The 23,079-nt window shown below is 37.0% G+C and overlaps 1 protein-coding gene across 5 annotated transcripts; it reads left to right on the top strand.

The window, feature by feature from the left end:
* Positions 1–6,597: 6,597 nt before the first annotated feature.
* On the top strand, positions 6,598–23,079 carry LOC116260722 (ABC transporter C family member 10-like). 5 transcript variants are annotated; one of them, XR_004174158.2, is made up of 16 exons: positions 6,598–6,627; positions 7,312–7,518; positions 10,685–10,914; positions 11,001–11,125; positions 11,270–11,401; positions 11,508–13,552; positions 14,315–14,635; positions 14,710–14,796; positions 15,573–16,166; positions 17,675–17,839; positions 17,971–18,265; positions 19,435–19,649; positions 20,565–20,712; positions 20,811–20,870; positions 21,890–21,953; positions 22,033–22,098. XR_004174158.2 is itself a non-coding variant. In XM_031639163.2 (16 exons), exons 5-16 carry the CDS (start codon positions 11,386–11,388, stop codon positions 22,537–22,539), a joined length of 4,461 nt encoding a protein of 1,486 aa, XP_031495023.1. In that variant the 5' UTR covers positions 6,598–6,627; positions 7,312–7,518; positions 10,685–10,914; positions 11,001–11,054; positions 11,270–11,385; the 3' UTR covers positions 22,540–23,079. The 5 variants fall into 5 exon arrangements, 4 of the variants coding, with proteins under 4 accessions (XP_031495023.1, XP_031495021.1, XP_031495022.1 ...); XM_031639163.2 differs by adding an exon at positions 22,427–23,079 and having other exon boundaries at positions 11,001–11,054; positions 20,565–20,870; positions 22,033–22,272; XM_031639161.2 differs by adding an exon at positions 22,427–23,079 and having other exon boundaries at positions 20,565–20,870; positions 22,033–22,272.

Genomic DNA, 23,079 nt, shown 5'->3' with positions numbered 1-23,079 from the left:
CTATGTGGGCGATGACAAGAAGGCGAAGGTTGAAGCCATAGCAGATTTTTGGTTATTGTTAAAGACTGGTTGCTATTTGAATTTGACAGAAACTTATGTGGTACCGTCTTTTAGATGGAATTTGGTTCCTATTTCCTCATTGAACAAGTTTGGTTATTATTGTTCATTTGGAGGAAGTAAATTTAAGTTGCTTCTGTACTCAAATTTGATTGCCACTGGTTCTTTGTCTAGTAACGATAACCTTTATTTGCTTGATATGGTTGCTTCATATAATGAAATCTTGCATGTTACGTCTAGTGGTACTAAAAGTAAAATTAGCAAATTAGAATTCTATTATGTTGCGGCATTGACGCGTAGGACATATCTCTGAAAAGAGAATATAAAGGCTCATGTCAAAAGGAATTCTGGAGTCCCTTGATTTTGCAGACTTTAGTGTTTGCATTGAATGTATAAAGGAAAAATGAACAAACATTAAGGGGTTATAAGTTTTATAATCCATTCAGTAAGTCTTTCTTTGAAAAGAGAAATGCACATTTCTTTGAGGATATTGAGTTTGGGGAGGTGATCAGGTTAGAAGCATTGCCTTTGAAGAGGGACCTGAGTCCACTCTATTCAGAAGAAGGCAATGATGTCGATCTCCATACTGAAGAACAAACTCAACAACCTCAAGAAAATCAAGTAGAGGTGCCACTGAGGAGATCCACTAGAGAGAGGAGAAATACAATTTCAAATGATTTTGTCTATCTCCAAGAACATGATGTTGATATGGGCTTAATGGAGGATGATCCTGTCAACCTCCAGCAAGCAATAAAGAGTTCTAAATCTCTTGAGTGGATGGATGCCATGAATGAGGAAATAAAGTCCATGATGGATAATGACGTATGGGAAGTTGTTCCTTTGCCTGAAGGTGTGAAACCCATTGGTTGTAAATGGATATTTAAAACCAAGAGGGATTCATTAGGTAACATTGAAAGGTATAAAGTACATCTTGTCGCTAAGGGCTTTACTCAAAAGGAAGGCATTGATTATACAGAGACTTTCTCTCCAGTTTCGTTGAAAGACTCTTTCAGGACTATAATGGCACTTGTAGCTCATTTTGACTTAGAGCTGTATTAGATGGATGTTAAGACAACGTTTCTAAATGGAGACATTGATGAAACGATATATATGGTGCAACCAGAAAACTTTGTTTCAAGAAATGCAAAGAAAATGGTCTGCAAACTCAATAAAATCCATCTATGGGCTAAAGCAAGCTTTCCATCAGTGGTATTACAAGTTTCATCAAGTTATAGTTTCATTTGATTTCGAAACTAATATGGTTGATGAATGTGTATACCAAAACTTCAGTGGGGCAAATTTATCTTTCTGGTTTTATATGTCAATGATATATTGCTGAATAGTAATGATGTAGGCATATTGCATGAAACTAAGAATTTTTGACAACACAATTTGACATGAAGGATCTTGGTTGTGCATCTTTTGTATTGGGGATCCAAATATTTCAAGATCATTCTCGGGGTATTCTTGGATTATCACAAAAGGGCCTACATTGATAAGGTGCTTCAGTGATTTGACATGAAAGATTGTAAACCAGGAGATACTCTAGTTGCTAAAGGAGACAAGTTTAGTCTCAAAAAGTGCCCTAAAAGTAAAATCGAATCTAAAGAAATGAAAATGATTCCCTATTTGTCTGTTGTGGGAAGCCTTATGTATGTTCAGGTTTGTACTCGTTTGGATATTGCATTTATCATTGGAATGTTAGGCAGATACTTAAGTGATCCTAGTATGGGTCATTGAAAAGCAGCCAAAAGAGTTTTGAGGTACTTAAAAAGAATATAAGATTTTATGCTTACATTCAGGAAGTCAGACCAGTGGGAAATCATTGGGTATTCAGATTCTGACTTTGCTGGATGCCAAGATAATGGCATCCAATCAGGTTTTGTGATTGCAGAATTTTGTCACAAGGCTGCGCATTTTGTATGGTATAGAAAGACCACTAAGGTTGTTGTGTGATAATAATTCAGTAGTCATGTACTCTTATAACAGCCACAGTTTGTCAAAGTCGAAGCACATCGACATTAAGTTTTTGGGTTGTTAAAGAGGGGATACAGAATGGTCAGGTGTCTTTAGAGCATATTGGGACAAACTCTATGATTTGCGGATCCGCTAACCAAGGGTTTAACACATAAGGACTTTCACGAACATGTTGTTCGTATGGGGTGTTATCCTTAGATGATGTGCTGGTTTAGTGGGAGTTTGTATTTTGTTTGCTCTTATGTATAGATACATATTCAGTTTTCTGCAGAATAAAGTTTAAAGTTCTTTGGTTCCATTCTGTGTTTATGTTTTGATCTCCATAAGGTTTTAAAGTTGGACCAGTTGAGAATAGACATGTTGTAATCACATTACATGTAATTCTCATGCTATACATCCATATCAGATCTATGTCATTGATTATGTTAACATTTGTGATCATTGAAAGTTTAGCTAATTTTATTATAGCGAAAGCCGCTTTGGTTCTGTGTTGATATGGTCATGGACGAGATTGGTGAAAATGACGTTTAATAAGATAGCAGTTATGAGCTCCTAAGGTTTTATGTAATGTCTAAATGTATAAAGACATATTTGGCCCAAGTGGGAGACTGTAAGATCATTTGGTGGGCCGACATATGTCTATGAGGAATTTCAGACATTATGGCTGTCTTAACGTAAATATCCGCTTAAGTGATTGCATTTTGGGATATTACATCATTTTAGATGGTATGGGGTAATTTTAAAATGTATAGATACCAATACGCAATTATAGACTCTTTGATGGGTTGAATCCGTAATTGTCCTCGTTATATAATGGTAGTGGTCCCTGGGGTTGTGCAATGGTTGCCTGAAACATTGGTTTCTAGGGTTTTCCTCTTCTCCATCTGAGAGAGACCTCAAGCGCGCCGCACGTACCCTGGAAGACCCTGCTGCGATCTTCCCGTGCACCAGATCAGATGGATTCAGGTACGCTTCCGCTTTAAAGTTTAAGATATGTTTGATTCAATGATTTAGCATGAGCATGATCCTGTTTTAGGGTATATACGTTTGGTTTTGTATATGCATTATGGGGAGAAATCCCAACAGACCTGAGTTGGGCCTGACCTGATGCCTTCAAGTGATTGTCACTCGTGTTAGTATTCACGACAAGAACTGTATTCAATCGAGCGATCATGAATGGAGGTTGAAAGTTGGGAATGATTGTGACCAAGGTTTGAGGAGTTTTGGAAGAAAGGTCTTACGCCAGTGGTCATTGGGATCTTCCGGCCAGGAAAGTCTATCATCTGCTGACTGTTCTAGGTGGTAGCGCTGAGTCAAAGGAATGGTTTTGTTCTAATGGAGATTGGCAACCCTTATAGGAGGCTAGCAAATTGTAAATCTGCTCGAGGAATTGGGTGATTTTGTTTTTGGTCTTTTGGCTTTTGGTATGTCTTATACATACTAATTTTTGTTCTTTGTATGTTTCATTCTCTTTGCAATAAAAGGATAGGGCCTAGCCCCACACAGGATGTCTCCTGACTGCTACTGGCTGCTGCCCCAAGGGGCATAATGTAAGTGGTCGGCTTGAAAGTGGTGCAGATGATGCATCATAAGTTTGATTATCATAAGTATATTATATTTCTAGACTGCAAACAGTGGCATGTAAATCTCAAAAACAATTATAACTTTAAATCTCTCTCACCTTCCCAGGGAAGAAAAACCAACACATGATCAGATCTAGCAACTAAATCCCAAAAATAATGTTGATTGTTAAGAGTTTTGGTAGCTTGGCCTAAGTGGAAGTTGCGTTGATTATTGATACCAATATTGGCCTATTCAATGGATAATTTGTCCGGTCCGATCAAATTGGAATCACGTAAAAAATCGAGATGGCTTTGTCATAAGGCAAGCTCACGCTTGCAGTAACTAGAAGTCACTTGTTGAGATCATCGGAAAGTAATAGAGTTGTAAAGATGAGCTCGTATCATCGACAAGATTGTTGGCTATCATCTAACGACCCAGAGTCGCAGACAGCTTTGATATGCCTGAATAATTCTTTAATATCTTTGTCATTATTCTTTTGAAAGTCTTTTAGTCAATCTCACAACTTGGGGGAATTGATACATTTGGATTTCTTTAATTTAGCAAGATTTAGATAAAACAGCCATTAAATGAAATTAGAAATCCATTTTTAATTGCAAAGGAACTGATGAGTTGGAGTACCCTTCATCACAAAGTGTGTTGGCCAGGGGACATGTGTCTTTATAAGGAGCCCAATGTGCCCTTCCACATCACCCCTGTTAAGGGTTGTTCCATTTTTCCATTTTTCCCTTATTGGAAGGCTTTTATTATTGTCCTTCTTATTTCGAGTGAACATGTTTCCCTCTACAAACTCCCATCCAACCCCTGATTTCTTAAGACTACAGGACCTGTTTTTGCTGTTTCGAGTACCACTCTTACCATGCTTCAACTAAGGTGTTAATAGCCATTCTTTTTGCAGCACAGAGAGCTGACGGTCTGCGGATTTGAAATAGAGATTGGTTGTCCACCAATCGTCCATTGCATTACGCCTCCTTAAGGATAATTTTATCCTTCTTATTAAGTTCAGTCCAACTGACTGTTGGATATAATTTGCTTTACCAACACATCCACCCATACAAATCTTGTTTAAAGGTTAAACTGCAGAGATTAAGTTCGAGACTGCTATTTCAACAATTTCCATGTTGGTCTCTATACGAGCAAAAATTGTCAAGTGAATCATGTATGCATCAACTATTTGCACAAGCCAAAGCAGGCATAAGCCCTAGAGGCAAAAACACTAGCTAGTCTAGGAGTTTTACACCACTAAGCAAGCAATTAATATTCTTTGGCCCCAGTGCAGTTTCCTCGAGAAAACTATGGGAAGGAAAAGAACAAAAAGAAAAAAAGAAACAATATCAGGTGAACCAAATGAATCCATTTAGGCTTCCACAATAGGTTTCTCATGATGTCATCAAAGACATGCTCATGCATGACATCATTGCAAGCATTCACATAGATGAGCAAGTGGCATGTCCAAGTTGCACTCTTTCGACAAAGCATATCCCCTTCCTTTCCACTTTCTCACTGACCCAAATCCTCCCCACTCATAATTAGTTATATATATGAAACTTCATTGTGTATGGTGTCTCTTTGGATTTTACTAATAAAGATAGTGCCTTAGCTTCAACTTGACCTTGTTTTACAGCAAAATTTAATGAATGCATCACCTATTCCACCAACTTTAAGTTGGTGGCTTGATTGTTTATATTTTCCATCGCCAAATTCCGTTGCAAAAATGCCATTGGTCACAGTCTTTGTTTGGTCACGGTTTTACAAGTTATCAACAATTTTTTCTATTTTCAGCAATGAAAAGTTTAAAAATTCCATTGATAATAGAGGTAGCTGGCAGCTCTCTCTCTCTCTCTCTCTCTATATATATATATATATATATATATATTTGTCATGACTTCTTCAAACTTATTTGGCATGCGCAGCGCCGGAAGTTTCCCAAGCCTTCGGCCAGCTTTAACTTAATCTTAATGTAGCAAAAACATTGATCAATCTTTTGGGATCGTGGACTAGACGATGAGTGCTAGCCACTCGGCACACTATTACGTAGGATTGTTTCGCAATAGACTACCGGCAAGCCATGGCCATGAGGCCCTATTAGATTGCTGTCATTCCTCCAAATGACTATTACTTCCATACGAAATCTGGGTGATGGTAAACTTCCCTTGTGAGGAAGTCTCCAGTCGAAACCAGTTGTCGACTCAATGTCATTAAGTAAAGCGGCCTACCATCACCCTACTCGATGAGGAGCTTTCACTTGCTTGCCCCCGTGTGACTCTACGTGGTTGCATGCATCCACCGATGGTGTATATAATATATAATATATATATATATATATATATATATATATATATATATATATATATATATATATATATACAACGCACTGCAAATTGGATTGCATTAATGATAAATAGGAATAAGATCCAAACAGATGTGTTCATAATAGATATTGAGAGGGAAAAGCAGAAAAAATTGTAAGCTATTGCTAGATAAAAAATGCCATATGTAGAAAAAAATTAAGGTTGAGATAAGTTGTTTACGAGTCAAACATTGAAGCGTCTACTACCTATCAATCTTTCTCTCTCTCTCATGTATATCTATATCTATATATATATATGTGTGTAGAGGTGTGATGATCTTTCAATCAACCCACTGCAAATTGGATTGTATTAATGATGAATAGGAATAAGATCAAAACGGATGTGTTCATACCTTAGTCCACAACTACTTTCGCAATGCGGCACTGTCAAGCTACGAAGGCCAGACTCGTTGCCACTATACAAGGTATACATTTTTAAGTGATAATGACGCCATGCTTCAACGTCCGATCTCCAGAATAATACGGAATATTCTCTGTACTACGCCACTCAAACATTCATAGTCGACCTTGGGGCAATATCCATTTATTAATCCATCATAATTATTTTTATATATGCATGGTCTCTTATAAATATGTGCTCATGTTGACAAGGGATGAACATGAAGTTTAAGGCCAGAGAGAGACGTAAAGGAGAGGAAGAGGTGCTGCTCGTACTTCCCATGAATTTTCTGTGCTGTGCCTTTTGCTTAGTAGAAGTTTGCCATAGCGGAGAAGAAATGAATCTCCGCGACCAATCTGAATATTTGCAGTGGAGGAGAACTCCATAACCAAAAACTCGTATGAAATATGATTCCAAACAAGCTTTTTCGGTGCAGTCGAGTGAGAAATTAAACTTACTTTTTCACATGTAAAGTGCACAGTTTACTTTTCTCGGCTTTGTATAAGTTCCAAATGAGTGGTAGATTTTCTGATATATATAGATCCAAAGGCGCATAATTCTCCCAATTCAGATCCTGTTCAGAAATCAGGACCTGGTGTTTCAGAATCTTTGCTTTTGCATCTTAATTGAACATAACAAACCCAGTTCTTTCTTGAACAAACGGAACGCGGAGTTTAATGAACGCTAGCTTGATTTTTTTTCCAAACTACAGAGACTCAACACCTGATATAATATATGTAAAGTTGCACTTGTTAACTAGTTGTTTGTTACTTTTTTGAAGTGCTTGGTACTTGCCTTGCTCCTTCCTTTTGATCGCTGGTTTGTCGTCGATCCTGAGTGCGACTTCCTGCCGGCACGTTGTTTCCCTAGTAGTGGATCTGCGAACCTTTTTCCTCAAGAATTTTTCACATTTTAATTCCCTTCTTGCCTTCTGATGATATTTCAGGAACCAGGCGACTGTCGTCGTCGTCGTCGACGTTCTGAATTCGACGATTGAACTGTTAATAGAACTCCGGAGATTTTGTCGGCCACGGCGTCCACTTCTGCCATATGATCAAGCGACTTTGCGGTCGATTTCGAGACTCGGTTTTTTATGCTTAATTTTCCGTCGATCAAAGATGAAATTGAAGGGGCGAAGGTTTGCCAGTTGAAGGTACGAGACCACCGTAATTTTCTTGCTCCTGCTCGTTAAGCTTCATGCCCTCTCTTGCCACTTCCATGGTTTGTACTTAGATCCTTTCCTGTTGCTACTTTTGTGATTTGGACGTAGATCCTTTCCCCCGTTCTTAAGCGATGTTTGGTCTCTTCGTACATCCTGACCTCCGCCCTGCACCAACCTGGAGAGAGACCGAAAGAGCATATAAAATTTAAATATAGAATGTATAATATATAAATAATAATGGAGAAAGAATATGAAATTTAAGTTTTCTACTCTTACAGAAAGAATTGCTCGTAAAGATTCGAAAATTATTTCTTTTAGAATTCCAAAGGAAACAAAAGAAATGGAAATATACAGCTAAAGGGAATAAAAAAGCTATTTTTTAAAGGAGATTAAAATATCTCAGTAATTATTTTTTCGTGGTATTCTGTTTATAAGAACGTTCTTTGTTGATATATATATATATATAATTTATTTATTTATATATATATTGAATGTAGAGTTATTCAGCTGACTTATAAGAACAGTTTGATATGTTTCATGATAGATGTTATTGTTTTCATCATGTAGTATTAATTCACATATTTTTTCCTTTTTCCCTTTCAACAGTTCATCACATGAGTCGAACAACCCTCATAAGTAAACTAGATGACTTTGGATAATCATAGCCACCATTCACTCACTTTTTACCTCTATCTCTCTTTATAGCTCAGTGTATATATATGTGTGTTCACACACACACACATATATATATATATATATATATATTGAATTATAAAGAGAGAGAGACAGCCATCTATGGTTATATATATAGTGAGCTATAAAGAGAGAGATCCATCTACACACGCGCGCGCGCGAGCTATACAAACAATACCAATTGAAAATAACAGAAACATGATTTATTTAACTTTAGTTATGAGATGACCTATCTAAACCATCAAAATGAATTTTTTTTATATAATATGTTGCTCACATCAGATTCATAACTTATTTCAATCCCATATTTTTTGGGCACTTTGAGTACATTTACATTTTTTTAATTGGCCCGAAAAACAACACCCGTATTCGGCCAAAAAGTACACGGACATGTATAGAGCCTAAATGAAAACGTTTTGGAAATTTATGATGCCTCATCATTTAAGGAAAATCATATTTTTTAGGCTAATCTTACAATTCTGCCTATATTGTGTATAGTACATAATTTGTCTCATGTTCTTTCACTTATATATATGTGTTTATAGTACATAATTTATCTTATGTTCTTTCACTTATATATATGTGCGCGTAAACTTTTTAAATAGGTCATCAACACACTAAAACGTATCATGGCTCAACATGGAAAATGGTTTTTAAACAAAAAGTAAGTTAAGATATTCATTAATAAATAAGAAAGGTAATAAACTTTTGAGATGAAACATTTAAAGAGAGATCAGAGAGTACATGATAGCTTTTTTTTTACCTTGTCACAGTAAAAGAATTACGAAAACCCGATTCCTTTTTATGATCTGCACTTGGATGTGAGTACATTTTAATTAATGACTTAAATGTGTAATCTACTTTCCTGGTTTCAAATTTTTATGTTCATCACAGGGATAGATTATTGAAAAATTGAAAAAATGATATTTGAACTAAAAATATGTTAAAGTCATTTTGAAAAGTTTTAACTTATGAGGTTTTTGTCCTAAGGTTTATCGAGATACAGTAAGTACTGCAATATGCGGAGAGTAGTTCTTAACAACTCTAATCCTAGCAAATTTCACTTATGCCTATTTCTCCTCGCAAGAGAGAAGGGGAGAAAGACAAAATATGAAGTAATAGTTGTCGGGATTAATGTTTCAATTTGCAACTTAATTTAAACCATATGATCTATTTTGGCCTAAATGATTTTTATCAAGTCTGGTATATGAGGATCTTGGTACCTACATGTTCTCATATATATGGGAGAAATTTATGTGGTCATATGCTAGATGACGTTGGATGATTAAAAATTAAAAATTTGTTGCTAAAACCACTATGAATCATTGTTAAAAGTACCATGAACCATTGCTTTATAGCATAAACATCCTTGCTAATGTGCATGTGCCGGCTGTTTTTTAGTGACAGATTTTTAACTTGTCATCCAAACGTCCACGCCAAGTTTACAAAACTAGCTTTTCAACTTGGTTTTTTTTTTAAAAAAAAAAAATGGTTTTCACAAAACCAAGTTTCTAGAGGGTGTCATCCAAACACTCCCTTAGAGATTTTTCAAATATATATATATATATTCAACTTGTAACTTTTTTACTACCTATTTTGTTTTTGAGGGTGTAACTTCTCTTTTACTGATCAAGGATTTTCTGGCCACTATGCTTCCCAGTGGACAGTGCACAGGGATGCATCCAGCCAGCTTCACTGCAAAGAGGCTATGTCAAGTTACCGAGTTAATGAAAATTTTGTTCTTTTTTGCTCCTTCTAATATTGTCCTTTTAACAGTATTTTCCTTTAGTTTTTTAATTTGAAAGTGGCTTTTGGGCACTCAAACTTTGTTAGCAGTCGGCACCCAAATATAAGATCTGCTTGGTCTAAATCAGTCCTCAGAACAAACTGTACCATACGAAAGGCAACCAACCTTTTTGAGCATTATTAGAGACACTAATTTTCTTTTTTTTAAATCTCCCTCTGCCTCTCCATCTAAGACTTCCTATCCAATCGGTTAATAGAGCAACCGTCGTCCGAAATGCGACAGAGAGGACTCTCTGGTCGCAAAGCACAAAATGGTGGATTACAGTAGAATATTATTGCTGCAAAGGAACAGCCTATCATAATCTTGGTTCAACTGAAGTAGTCAATGCATGGGCGCTATGTTCATACTTGGTGAACTTGATTTTTTTACTTTTGTTACTTATTATTCTGTGCATTTGAATGGATCGTGATGGTAGTAGTTCTGTAGTTTCTGTGATGCTGAGTAGTGGGTGCAGGTTTTTTCCTTCCCTTGTGATGTAAAAGGTATTTTATTAAGATGTCTTCCTTATGGCCATGCATCTTCAAGCTAGAATGACCATTGGCATTCTTATAATTCATCGACTGATCAACAATACACCTTCTATCTACAATTGATGCCACCAGATGATCAATGCAGATTTATTGACTTGCATGATTCACAATTTATTTTCATATTTAGGTCAATATCTTTGTAAAGAATAATACAATGCGGGTTTCAGTACACTCAGCTCCACCCAATGACTGGATAAGTTCACAGGGCAATCATTAAGTCATCGCTCTTACCAACCAACCACAGTATTTCAACCAAATTACTAACGCCCTTAGAAGTCCTGTCCTTGATTTCCTACTTGGCCTTGTAATTGGAGCATCATTTGCATTGAGTTTCATCTTAGAGCTTGAATTAAGAAGGTAATATTCTTCTTAATTGATATTTTGAGTCGATTCTTTTGTTTTAGTTATTAGATGAGTAAAGTGATTTTATCTTTGACTTGTAGGGTGAGGGATGACCGCCACGGATACAGAATCAAGAATGCTTCGTTGATAACGCTGTATAACCAACTAGATATGTCATTATTCTCTTGTAGAAGAATCGAGAATTGCATGAACTTCTGTTCTTGGCGTAAAAGTTTTATGCTATCTTAACTATTAATTATGCATCAATTCAAAATTGTGGTTGCTGATTCATAATGATCATGCAGCTTTGTGATGGATAGACTTTTCCGTGTTTCCTGTTCTAAAAAAATTGAAATTGTGTGACATGTAGATCGCCATACTGATGAGCACAAATAAGGCCATAGACGAAGAAAGAAGATTAACAGCAGGTCAAAAGTTCCAGCCGGTGAATACACAATAAGAAGTAAAATAAGTCAACAGCGAATCATGGAACTTCTTACAGGTTGGCTGAAAAAATTTTCAAAACTGTCTCGTACAATGCAACCAATGAAACTACTTCTTGGTCTGAGTTTTTGTGCCGTTTGACTAAAGCTCTGCAATGTTACTAGGTGTCTGGGTTGCTTTCTGTGGGGAACCTGAATCATCTAATACCTCAGAATGTGGAAGGACTAGAATATCAGCTTATCCAGAGATATTGTGCTTCGCCTGCTCTTCTCTATGTGTCAAAAATGGGGTTTGCCTCTGTATTAGCATCTTGCTCCTGTTAATGTTCTTCTTCAATCTCATCCATAAAGGATCCGAAGCATCAGGAAGAACTACTCATTCAGTGTGGTTTTCATGTTTACGAAAATTTTCTGCTATATATAATGGAACCTTGGGGCTGTCTTACTCTGTGCTAGGATTTTGGATTTTCCTGGAAAGATGGGGAACAATCCAAGCAGTTACACCTTTAAACCTATGGATGGTACCCTTGTTTCAGGGTTTAGCTTGGGCCTTACTAGGTCTGACAATCAGCCTTAGGATAGAGCGGCTTGAAAAAACCTTTTTAAGGCTCTGGTCGTTTATTTCATTCTTGTTTTCAGTATTCTTGACCGTTGCATCAATTTTAGTGGTTGTAACTGACAAAAAGTTGTCCATTAAGATTATGCTCGATCTCTTGTCGCTGCCTGGAGCTCTCTTGCTCTTGGTTTGCATAAGATATTCCAGACAAATTGAGTACAGTCAAACTGATAGAATTGACCTTTTTGAACCATTGAATGGTGAAAATAAATTGAATCTTGATGGGTATGTGACTCCATTTTCAGAGGCTTCATTTTTTAATAGATTATCATTTTGGTGGCTGAATTCCTTGATGCAAAGGGGTTGGGAGAGTCCATTGGAGGATAAAGATATGCCTAAGTTATGCATGGAGGACCAGGCACAAAGCCACTATGCACTGTTCACTGAGAAGTTGAACCAGCAAACGGAGAAGAAAAGGTCTACATCGTCATCCATCTTCTGGACATTGGTTTTCTGTCAGCGCAGGGAGCTAATAGTGTCAGGGTTCTTCGCACTTCTTAAGATTTTTGCTGTGTCTTCAGGCCCTATCCTTCTTAATGCCTTTATCAGAGTTGCAGAAGGCAACGAGTCCTTCAAATACGAGGGTTATGTTCTTGCCATATCCTTTTTTTTCACAAAAGTTCTGGAGTCATTGTCCCAGAGGCAGTGGTACTTTCGAACCAGAAGGATTGGTCTACAATTACGGTCCCTTCTGTCAGCTGCTATATATGAAAAGCAACTAAGAGTCTCTAATGCAGCTAAAATGAAGCATTCTTCTGGTGAGATAATGAACTATCTAAATGTAGATGCTTACCGTATTGGTGAATTCCCTTTCTTTCTTCATCAGACCTGGACAGCGTGCCTCCAGCTTTCTTTTGCATTGGCAATTCTATATAATGCAGTGGGCCTTGCTACATTGTCAGCATTGTTTGTCGTGATACTGACTGTCTTATGTAATGCTCCTCTTGCAAAACTTATGCACAAATTTCAGACTAAGCTCATGCAGGCACAGGATGAAAGACTCAAGGTGGCTTCAGAGGCTTTAGTGAATATGAAAGTGTTGAAACTCTATGCATGGGAAATGCATTTCAAGTCAGTGATAGAACAATTGCGTGAAGTAGAACATAACTGGATATCAGCTTTTCAGCTACGAAAGGCTTACACTAATTTTCTTTTCTGGGTATCTCCTGTATTGGTTACAGCTGTAACTTTTATCACATGCTATCTTATAGAAGTTCCCCTTCAGGCCAGCAATGTCTTCACTTCTATAGCAACCCTGCGACTTGTTCAGGATCCTGTAAGATCAATACCATATGTTCTGGGTGTCACAATCCAAGCCAAGGTCGCGTTTACAAGAATAGTGAACTTTCTAGACGCTCCTGAGCTGGGGACTGGACTTATCGAGAGGGACATCAGTGGAACAGATCATGAATATTCAATATATATAAAATCTGCCACTTTAGCATGGGAAGTGGAGACACAGAAACCCACTCTGAGAAATGTCAGTGTTGTAGTTAAGCCAGGCCAGAGAGTTGCAATTTGTGGAGAAGTTGGATCAGGAAAGTCGAGCCTTCTTGCTGCAATTCTTGGGGAGGTCCCTATTATTGATGGCCATGTAAGTATTTGCATCATCTTTCACGTGTCTAACGGAGATAGTTTCTATCACGTATTGTTAAAGGGGCAATAGCTGGAATGCTGAATCCAGTTGAGATCTGTTAGTCATATGAACAACGAGCAGATAAGCTGGAGATAGTACGGCCTTAAATGTTTCAGGTCTAAGTACAAAGCAGAGCCAAATTGGGTTGTGTTGTACCTGTTAATTCATGAATCGTGTCTACGTTAGTCTGTTAGCTTCCATCTATGCATAATTAGCTGATGTAGGCTGTGGCTGCATGACTGGCTTCTAAGATGCCTATGCTGGGTTTGCTGGAGAATCTGTCCATTTATAACCTCGTACGCATCCAGAGTTACTGTTTCATTACATGCTCAGGCTTCTTGATTATTTTTTGTCATTTTCCTTGTCACTAGATCTTTTGAAGTATAGAAATGGCTTATCTCGTTGAATAAATTTCCAATGGCATCTTAGACGTTCCTGCATCAGTTAATTAATAATTCACCTGAAATTTACATGCAAATCCTTACAAACCATAGCATCTCTCTGCTCATAAGTTCTTGAAGCTTCCAGGTAGTTTAACCTGCAAAAAATTGGCAACTGATGCTGATGTCTACTTGTCTGTCACTTCAGCTGGACTTTGCGAGCAATCTTAAAGATTTCATATTTGTCATTAATCGTCCATCTATCCATCATCCAGTTCAAACTAAAAGATTATTGCTATTGTTTATGCTTACATATTTATTGATGCCATAATGTTTGCAGTTGCAAGTTTTTGGAACAATTGCATATGTCTCTCAAACTCCTTGGATCCAGAGTGGGACGATAAGAGATAATATTCTCTTTGGGTCTTGCATGAACGAGAAAAAGTACGAAGAGGTCGTCAGGAAGTGTTCACTGGAAAAAGACCTTGAGATGTTGCCTTTCGGAGATCTTACTGAGATAGGAGAAAGAGGTGTTAACCTCAGTGGTGGTCAGAAGCAACGTATTCAACTGGCACGTGCAGTGTATCAGGACGCAGATATATTTCTCTTGGATGATCCATTTAGTGCTGTTGATGCACACACTGCTAATAGTTTGTTTAATGTCAGTGAATACCCTTCTTGAACTTAAGTTTTTTGCGTTTTCATCTTGCACCTGGCTAACTTGATATTTGCCAGGAATGCATAATGGGTGCTTTGTTGGGGAAGACTGTCTTGTTAGTGACTCACCAGGTTGATTTTCTTCCAGCCTTTGATGCTATACTGGTAAGTGTGATCCTTAATCTTCCTTCTGTCAGTTTGTTTAGCTCAGGGCTCTTCTCTTTTTTAAAAAAAAAACTTTTTATTTTTTTCTTCTTTCGGACATTATAGATTACACCTGTTAGGTTCCTTCCCTCATTTTTTTGTTTAGTTGCTTTTTGTTCATGCATCATGTAAGAATCAGGGCCTGGATGACTCTCAGCATGCCTGATGCTGTAGCCAACAGTTGTCCATTACCAGTTTTTATTAGGTTTTGATGCAGCAAGGGTTTTTTGGGTTTGGTGGCATTCCCTGGCAATTTGCCACAAGCATTATGTCATTGCTGCCTTAATCTGATCCTGCAGACATGTGTCACTTGAAAAACATCTATACAGCACTCAATTGTATCACTAAAGCATATCTCTACTCCACTCAACAGACTTTTAAAATGTGTATGCAATTACCTATGCCACATGGGTGCTGCAATAGGCTGTTACACCTGAGTTGGGGGCACTGAGTGCCCTGTGGATACAGCTGTTAATAATTAATTGTCACTTATAATTTATGCTGTCGTTCAAATATATATATATGTGTGTGTGTGAGTGTGTGTGAGTGTGTGTGTGTGTGTGTGTGTGTGTGTGTGTAGTAGTAGGGCAGCCCTGTGCAGACCATGTTCTTTGGAAATGACATGCATGCATATGACAACCATACTCATGCAACATACCAGATTGCAAAGTCTCAGGTGGACCATTGCGTTGGACCCTTCTTTTTTCTTTTCTCATGTGCTTATTTGTTGCTTCCAGTTAATGTCAGAAGGAGATATAATCCATGCTGCTCCTTTCCACAAGTTGTTGGATTCAAGTGCAGAATTTCAAAACCTTGTCAATGCACACAAAGATACAATGAGTTCAGAGAGGCTTTGCAACGTTTCTTGTGAAAGGAAGAGATTCTCATCAGCTAGTGGCATCAGAAAGGAATATGTAGATACAAACCTGATAGGAAAAGTTTTTGTGGCTAATCAGCTAGTTAAGCAGGAGGAGAAAGAAAGAGGAGATATGGGTTTTAAGCCTTACACTCAGTACTTGAACCAGAACAAGGGATTCTTCTTTTTTTTCTTAACTGTTTTAACACATTCATTTTTTGTTGGCACTCAAATCCTACAGAATTCATGGATGGCAGCTAATGTTCAGAGTCCTCACGTTAGCAAGTTTCAGTTAATTTCAGTTTACTCAGTTCTTGGGTTCAGTGGTGCTGTTTCTCTATTTCTTAGGTCTATCTTTGTAGTTGTTCTGGGCTTGCGATCATCAAAATCATTATTTGCTCAGCTATTGAAGTCTCTTTTCCGTGCACCAATGTCCTTCTATGATTCAACACCTCTTGGAAGGATTGTGAGCAGGGTATGACTGAAAGAAAATTTTTGGCCTCTCATTATTCATGGTTACTAATGTCCCTGCTTATTGCAGAACCAGCTTGCATATTTCCAATCATCCATATTATTGAAGTGACACTTGCAATGGTGCTTGCTGTTCTTAATGAGATACATTTAGGAGAATTTTAGAATTAGCTGATGGCTATGACTCAATAGTCATGAATTTAGGTATGGGAATTAGCAATATCCAAAAGCTTTGCATGATATTGCAGTTTTAAAAGATTAGGACACGATGGCTTGTGCTTACACACATGCATGTCTGAATCTGTTACTATTTACCTTAAACTAAGGCCGTATATTAACCCAGAGATCTTCAAGAATAATAATAACAAAATCATAAAAGAATATTGAGACTGAAATCTAATCAAATTAGTGGCAATCAAATTGTTGTAGGTGCAGTTATGAGCGCAAACTGTTGGTAAAAAGTAGTCAGCATAATTATTTCTAAATAGGTAGTCAGCATAATTATAAAATCAGTGAATAGTTCGGTTGTGTTCACCACATATAGGTTTCTATCAAGATGGCTCGTGTGTCTCTATATGTATAGCAATGCTGTTATGCTCATGGAATTCCTACCTTGGCGCTGCGAAAAATAGGTAGAACTTGTGTTATTGCAATAAGACCTTGTATATGAATTCAACATAGATTTATTTGATAAAAAGCTGCCTCAAATTACATTTTCTAATTTCTGGGCATAAAGAACATCAGTTTTTAAGACTCAATTTGGCATATGCCTATATTGATGCTAGGATTATTGCAATAGTCTAATACTTGCTCTCCACCATCGGACTAATAAAAGGACATAGTGTTTAAGAAAAACTTTCAATTTTTTAATATATATATATATATATATATATATATATAAAGAGAGAGAGAGAGAGAGAGGGAGAGTTTGCATATGTAATTATTCATTTATGGATACGTTGGGTTGCTGAATCCATATCAGCAGTATGTTGTCGGTGTCCGTGCAGATGCAGATATACTTTTGGGAACCATTGACATTAAATAGATGATAAATTCATAAGCAGAAAAATGCACATGTGCAAGGGTGACAATCAAAAATAAACAAAATTAAATATTTATCAATCCTTTATGCTTTGTTCTTCATTGTATTGCCTAATTGTTATGTCGTACCTTGTCATGTCACACTATGCCACTAAATACAGATGTTAAATACAGTGATTTTTGTAGCATATGCTAGTATATATTAAACTAATGATTTGATGCTTTAAGTCAAGTTTTCATATGAATGCCAGTATCCTAATAAAGAAGAGTGTAGGGTGAAAGAGATTTTGTTCATGTGCCTCGTTTAATATCCACTGACAAGAATACTTATATGGAGATAATCATGCTTTTCCTTTGGGCTTTCTTCTTGGGAGTGGGACCATGAGACAGTTCATTCTTCAATCAGTTTATTCTTGTAGAGTTCTTTCGTGCTTTCAGGATATTCACATTCATTCTTTTGGACTTGTGCAGATGTCCTCTGATTTAAGCATTATCGACCTTGATGTCCCATTCTGCATAACTTTTACATGCATTGCAACCATTAATGCTTCTAGTAATCTTACGGTGTTGACTGTTTTTGCCTGGCCTGTCTTATTTGTTGCCATACCAATAATATATATCAGCTCACGATTACAGGTAATTTCTTTGTTTATTGACAGTGAATATTTAGTTATTGTTAACACGGGTAAGTTGATTTTAATCTTTCATGTGCACACTGGATAGCAAATTGCGGTTCCTAATTTTTTGACGTAAATCAAAATGTGCAGAGATATTACTTTGCAAGTTCAAGAGAACTGATGAGGATCAACGGGATAACGAAATCCATTGTAGCAAATCACTTGTCAGAGTCTATGTCAGGCGCTATGACTATTAGAGCTTTCAAAGCAGAGGACCGATTCTTTTCAAAAGCTTTGGAACTAATTGATAAGAATGCTAGTCCCTTTTTCCACAATTTTGCAGCAATTGAGTGGCTGATTCAACGGTTAGAGGCATTGAGTGCAGTTGTTTTACTTTCATCAGCATTTGCCATGCTTATGCTTCCTTCTGGTACATTTAGCCCTGGTGAGTATGTCATTTATATACATAATTTATTATCAAACAAATGTACTATTTTTATGTCATACTTATTCTGAACTATACAATCCAAACAACCTAGACCACTGTGTCTTTGCTCTGTTCATGAATAAGTCATCTTTAGCACTTAATGAAGAAAGAGATACATATTATGGTCAGGGGTGTCATGTTAGTAGGTAGTTAACACTTAGCAGTAGAATATTTGGTCAGGGTTGATCGTGTTTTTATGTGTAAGAGGTTCATTCATAGTGCAGTTCCTGATAGGTGGACGAAGATACATGCTTGTGAGATATCACTGATCAGTCAAATGTTGCACGTGAGTATATTATAGCATACATGCAGTGATGCCAATCTTTCTACTTTTCTAAGCGACTACATTTCTATATTTGCCATTGACATCTGTAAACTGTAATTCGTATTTGATTATCAGTTAAGCTAGTTCTATAATCTTTTGGAAGAAAAAAAGCCTATTTGTTATCTCTTCTCTGTTAAAAAAGAAAATTACCTAAAAACCTTAGAAGGCAAGTAAAAAATCTAGCTTCCTTTCCGTGTATGTTAATCAGGAAACCTATGAATCGTTATAAATTCCTGAAGTTACATTCCAATTGCAATTCTTCATGCCAAATGAGTTGACACATAGTTAAAGAAAAGGCATCAAATTGTTCTAGGAAACCCATTATTTTAGGTTAGTCAGCTTTATTTTTGTGTTAAAAAACTCTGCATAGAAGCTGGCTGGAGATCATAGATTTCATTGTGTAAAAACTTGCTCATAGTAGATTATGGTGATGAACATGTTATATGCCAAAGCTTTCGAGATCCAAATCTGCTTTTTCTGTTTTTAACTTTATTTTAACTACATAGTTTTCAAGAGTAATATTTCCAAACTTGGACAAGTCACAGGTCATCTCAACTGGAATTTTTCATTCTCATGGCTCGCCCTCTATCTCTATTTTTTTCACTTTGTTGACGTCTGCTTGTAAATTATTTAGTTTTATTGTTTGCATAAGCACCACTTGGAGAAAGAACATATGGCAGTGCACTAGCCTTTCAAATTTTGAAAGTAACAGAAGGCATTGTGTACATCTGATGTATTAGAATTTCACGTACTATGCATCCACATATCTAGCTGATAACAGTGCAGTTGGGATCCAATGCAGGTTTCATTGGGATGGCTTTGTCCTATGGTCTCTCCTTGAATGGATCTCTTGTTATGTGTGCTGAACATTTCTGTGTGTTGGGAAATCATATTATTTCTGTGGAACGGGTAAACCAGTACATGTATCTGCCTAGTGAGGCTTCGGAGATGATAGAAAGTAGCCAACCTGCTGCAAACTGGCCCAGTGTTGGCAAGGTCGAGATTCAGGACTTAAAGGTAGCTATTCACTTATGTTTCCAAGGAAAAAGTAACACTACTTCATATGTAGTAACCTGAAGCTTCAGGCCTTGTTAAAAGATCGAGAAATGCTCAAGTTCATTTCACTTCTGATTATATCTTCAAACATCCACCAACCTGTATGGAAAATTGAGGTTACATGATCTTCCTTTTTTTTTTTTTTTTTGCCATGATTGGGAAAATCCAAAAAGAAAAAGTATACTTGAAACCTTTTTGTACTTACGCTACAGAGCACTCACGAGTGGTGAATGGCAATGTTTCACAGGTAAATGGAACACATGGTCTTAGTGAGTGCTTGCTTGGATGATTGTAAGAACTTGCCACTGAGAAATTTTCAAGCTGCAAGAATGCATCTTTCAGAAGGTGGTCTATGTCTCATGCTGAGCATGAACAGTAGTCACAAAAAAATTTCTGGTGTTTTAATTGGTGAAGTTTTTCTCGGGTATAATACGTTGAGCTTGAAAAAAAAGGAAAATTCCGGTAAATTTGTAAAAAAAATAAAAAAAGAAAACTAAAAAAGATGGAAAATAAAATAATTGAAAAACTAATGACGCAAACATCAAAAAATAAGTGTATTTGCAACCAATAAAAATTAGACCACGGAAAGAAGCAGTTTGGCATTAAAAAAACTTTTAAAAAATAGATAAAATGGAAAAAGGAAAAACCGGAGTTTTTTGCGTTTTTTCGATTTTTTTTTAGTTTTAAATAGATTATTTATTTATCGGGTTTTTGTCGCGTGCCTTTTGGGACTGTGGCATGAACTAAGTGGTGAAAAATGTACTGATGTCACCGTTGAAATCCACAAGAAGTCGACAATTATCTACGTCATTATTGAACATAGGTGCTGTTACACTCATGTGATTGTTCTTTTTCTTTAAAATTGCTGCTTCACAGATCAGGTATAGGCCAGATACACAACTTGTGCTTCAGGGGATTACTTGCACATTTCAAGGAGGGCATAAAATAGGAATTGTTGGACGGACAGGGAGTGGGAAAACAACTCTTATCAGTGCCTTGTTTCGTTTGGTTGAGCCTGCAGCTGGTAAAATAATTATTGATGATCTTGACATCTCTGCCATTGGTTTACATGATCTTAGATCACGTCTAGGGATCATTCCTCAAGACCCAACTTTCTTCCAGGGGACTGTTCGCTACAATATGGATCCCCTGCAGCAACACTCTGATCATGAAATCTGGGAGGTAATCTTTCTTCATCATGAAAGTATTTAACGACTTTTCCTTCTATATAGTTGGATATTGGTTTTCTGCTTGTTCCATTATTGTGCTTCTATTTGGCTGATTGGATAAAGTCAATCTGGAGCTTCACAGCATATAATTCCGTTGAACTCTCTTGAATGCTCTCTGAAATTCAGGTTTCTAAACATGTGGCGCAGAACTTTACCCATGTTATGTTTGCCTTCAGAATAATCTTTAGAGGATGTGGTGGAAATTTTATGGCAGTTTATCTCTAAAACTTAAGTTTTTTATTCTTTTATATGGGATTAAGGCTTGGTGACCCTCTCTCTCTTTTCCCTTCTCCTGCTTCCAGCCTTTATTGCTTTCTCAGAAACGAAAATGCAGTAATGGTGTAGAACCAGGCAGATGCATCTTGATTTCTTGTTTCCCAAATTTGTTATCATGTCAGGATATTGCTCGTAGATTGTTTTCAACAATGCTTTTCTCAAAATTTCAAGAATCTAGAAGGATAGAGGATGTTATACTGGAAGCAGAATCCAGGAAGCAAGCCTTAACAATTGGTAGGAAGCGAGAAGCTGGACATGCCTATAGGACAATTGTAAAGCCAAAAAAAAAGTAATAGTAGCAAAAAAAAATCCGTAAATTAGAAAACATGAAAAATGAGCAAAAACCAAAAAGACAAAGGTTAGTAAAAAATTAAGTGTGTACATACAATGATTTAATGTCATCTATTAGTATGAAAAACACGAAATACATTCTGAAAAGGTAAGGATAACGATAAACAACGAAAGAATTCAAATGAATCGACTGTAAAATGAAAATAAATTTTTTTGAGAAGAGAACTTCTCATAAATGTCAATCTAGTTTCTTCAAGTTTCCTCCTCTCTGGGGCATAAATCAATCATCCAGTTTCTAAACATGCCTTTAAGAAATGAAATTCGAGTTGGATAAAAGTTTCCTTATATCTATGACTTTGTTTGATTTCTATAGTTCACAGCGTAATTTGTTTCCATCTTCGATAGGTTCTTGACAAATGTCAGCTGAGAGAAACTGTGCAGGAGAAAAAGGATGGCCTTGATTCACTTGGTATGGTGGGTTGTTTAAGATGTTCTGAGCATAAAGTGCTTTCCCTTATATTTTTTTTTTCTTTTTTTCTTTTTTGTAGTGGTGGAAGGTGGATCAAATTGGAGCATGGGACAAAGACAGCTGTTTTGCCTGGGGAGAGCACTACTCAGGAGAAGCAAGATACTGGTGCTAGATGAAGCAACTGCTTCCGTTGACAATTCGACAGATGCAACCCTTCAGAAGACAATAAGGACCGAGTTTGCTAATTGTACTGTCATCACTGTTGCCCACAGGATACCTACAGTGATGGACTGTACGATGGTGCTTGCCATCAGTGATGGTAATTCTTCACTTTAAAAGGCTTCATGTCAGGCTTCTTTTACAGAGAGCAAGAGGAGCATTCCCCATTCTTAATTGTTTCTTTGGTTTTATGCCATCCTCGTATACAAATTCTCTTGTTTGTTCCTTCATGATAGTGTTCTGTCTGTCACCAGGGAAACTTGCGGAATTTGATGGGCCATTGAATCTGATGGAAAGGGAAGGTTCGCTGTTTAGGGAGCTTGTGAAAGAGTATTGGTCTCATGCATCCAGTTCTGCCATCAAGTAACGGAATTCATATCGTCACTTCCATGTGTGGAGTATAACTTAGTTTATGAAGCACTGTTATCTTTCGTTGGTCCTACAATGCATAATTGGGGGTTTGCTTATCAAAGTTTGCATCAACGACCGTGTATCTTCAAGTATGAAACTCATTCCTTAATTCTTCTGAAGATTCAACAACCTTCTGGTACTGCAAGCTTAGATGATGAAAAGCTCTGCCACCACACCTGAAGTTTTTTCTGCCATTCACATGGATTCTCCGGTTTGACTCCTACATCGTGTCCCCAGATATGGAAGTCAATTTGAGAAGAGCATAAAATTGCAGAATCCCATAGGTGCATCCATGTGATAGTATATCATATCATAGACCTTTAGACCTGTCAATGACTTTTGGGTTGTAGTGGCCTAATGCACTTGTATGCCACACCAGAACTGAGCTTGTAGTGCTATGTTCTTTCCATGTTGCTATCTCCTCTACAAATTTCTAGTTTTTTGATGAACTGATGTGTACAATACCTTATCTACAGCCAATGGTGTAAGATTTTGA

This window comes from Nymphaea colorata, chromosome 9 (genome assembly GCF_008831285.2).
Source record: "Nymphaea colorata isolate Beijing-Zhang1983 chromosome 9, ASM883128v2, whole genome shotgun sequence".
Lineage (NCBI taxonomy): Eukaryota > Viridiplantae > Streptophyta > Magnoliopsida > Nymphaeales > Nymphaeaceae > Nymphaea > Nymphaea colorata.
The sequence above is the reverse complement of the archived record's forward strand: the minus strand, read 5'-3'. Positions and strand labels throughout refer to the sequence as shown.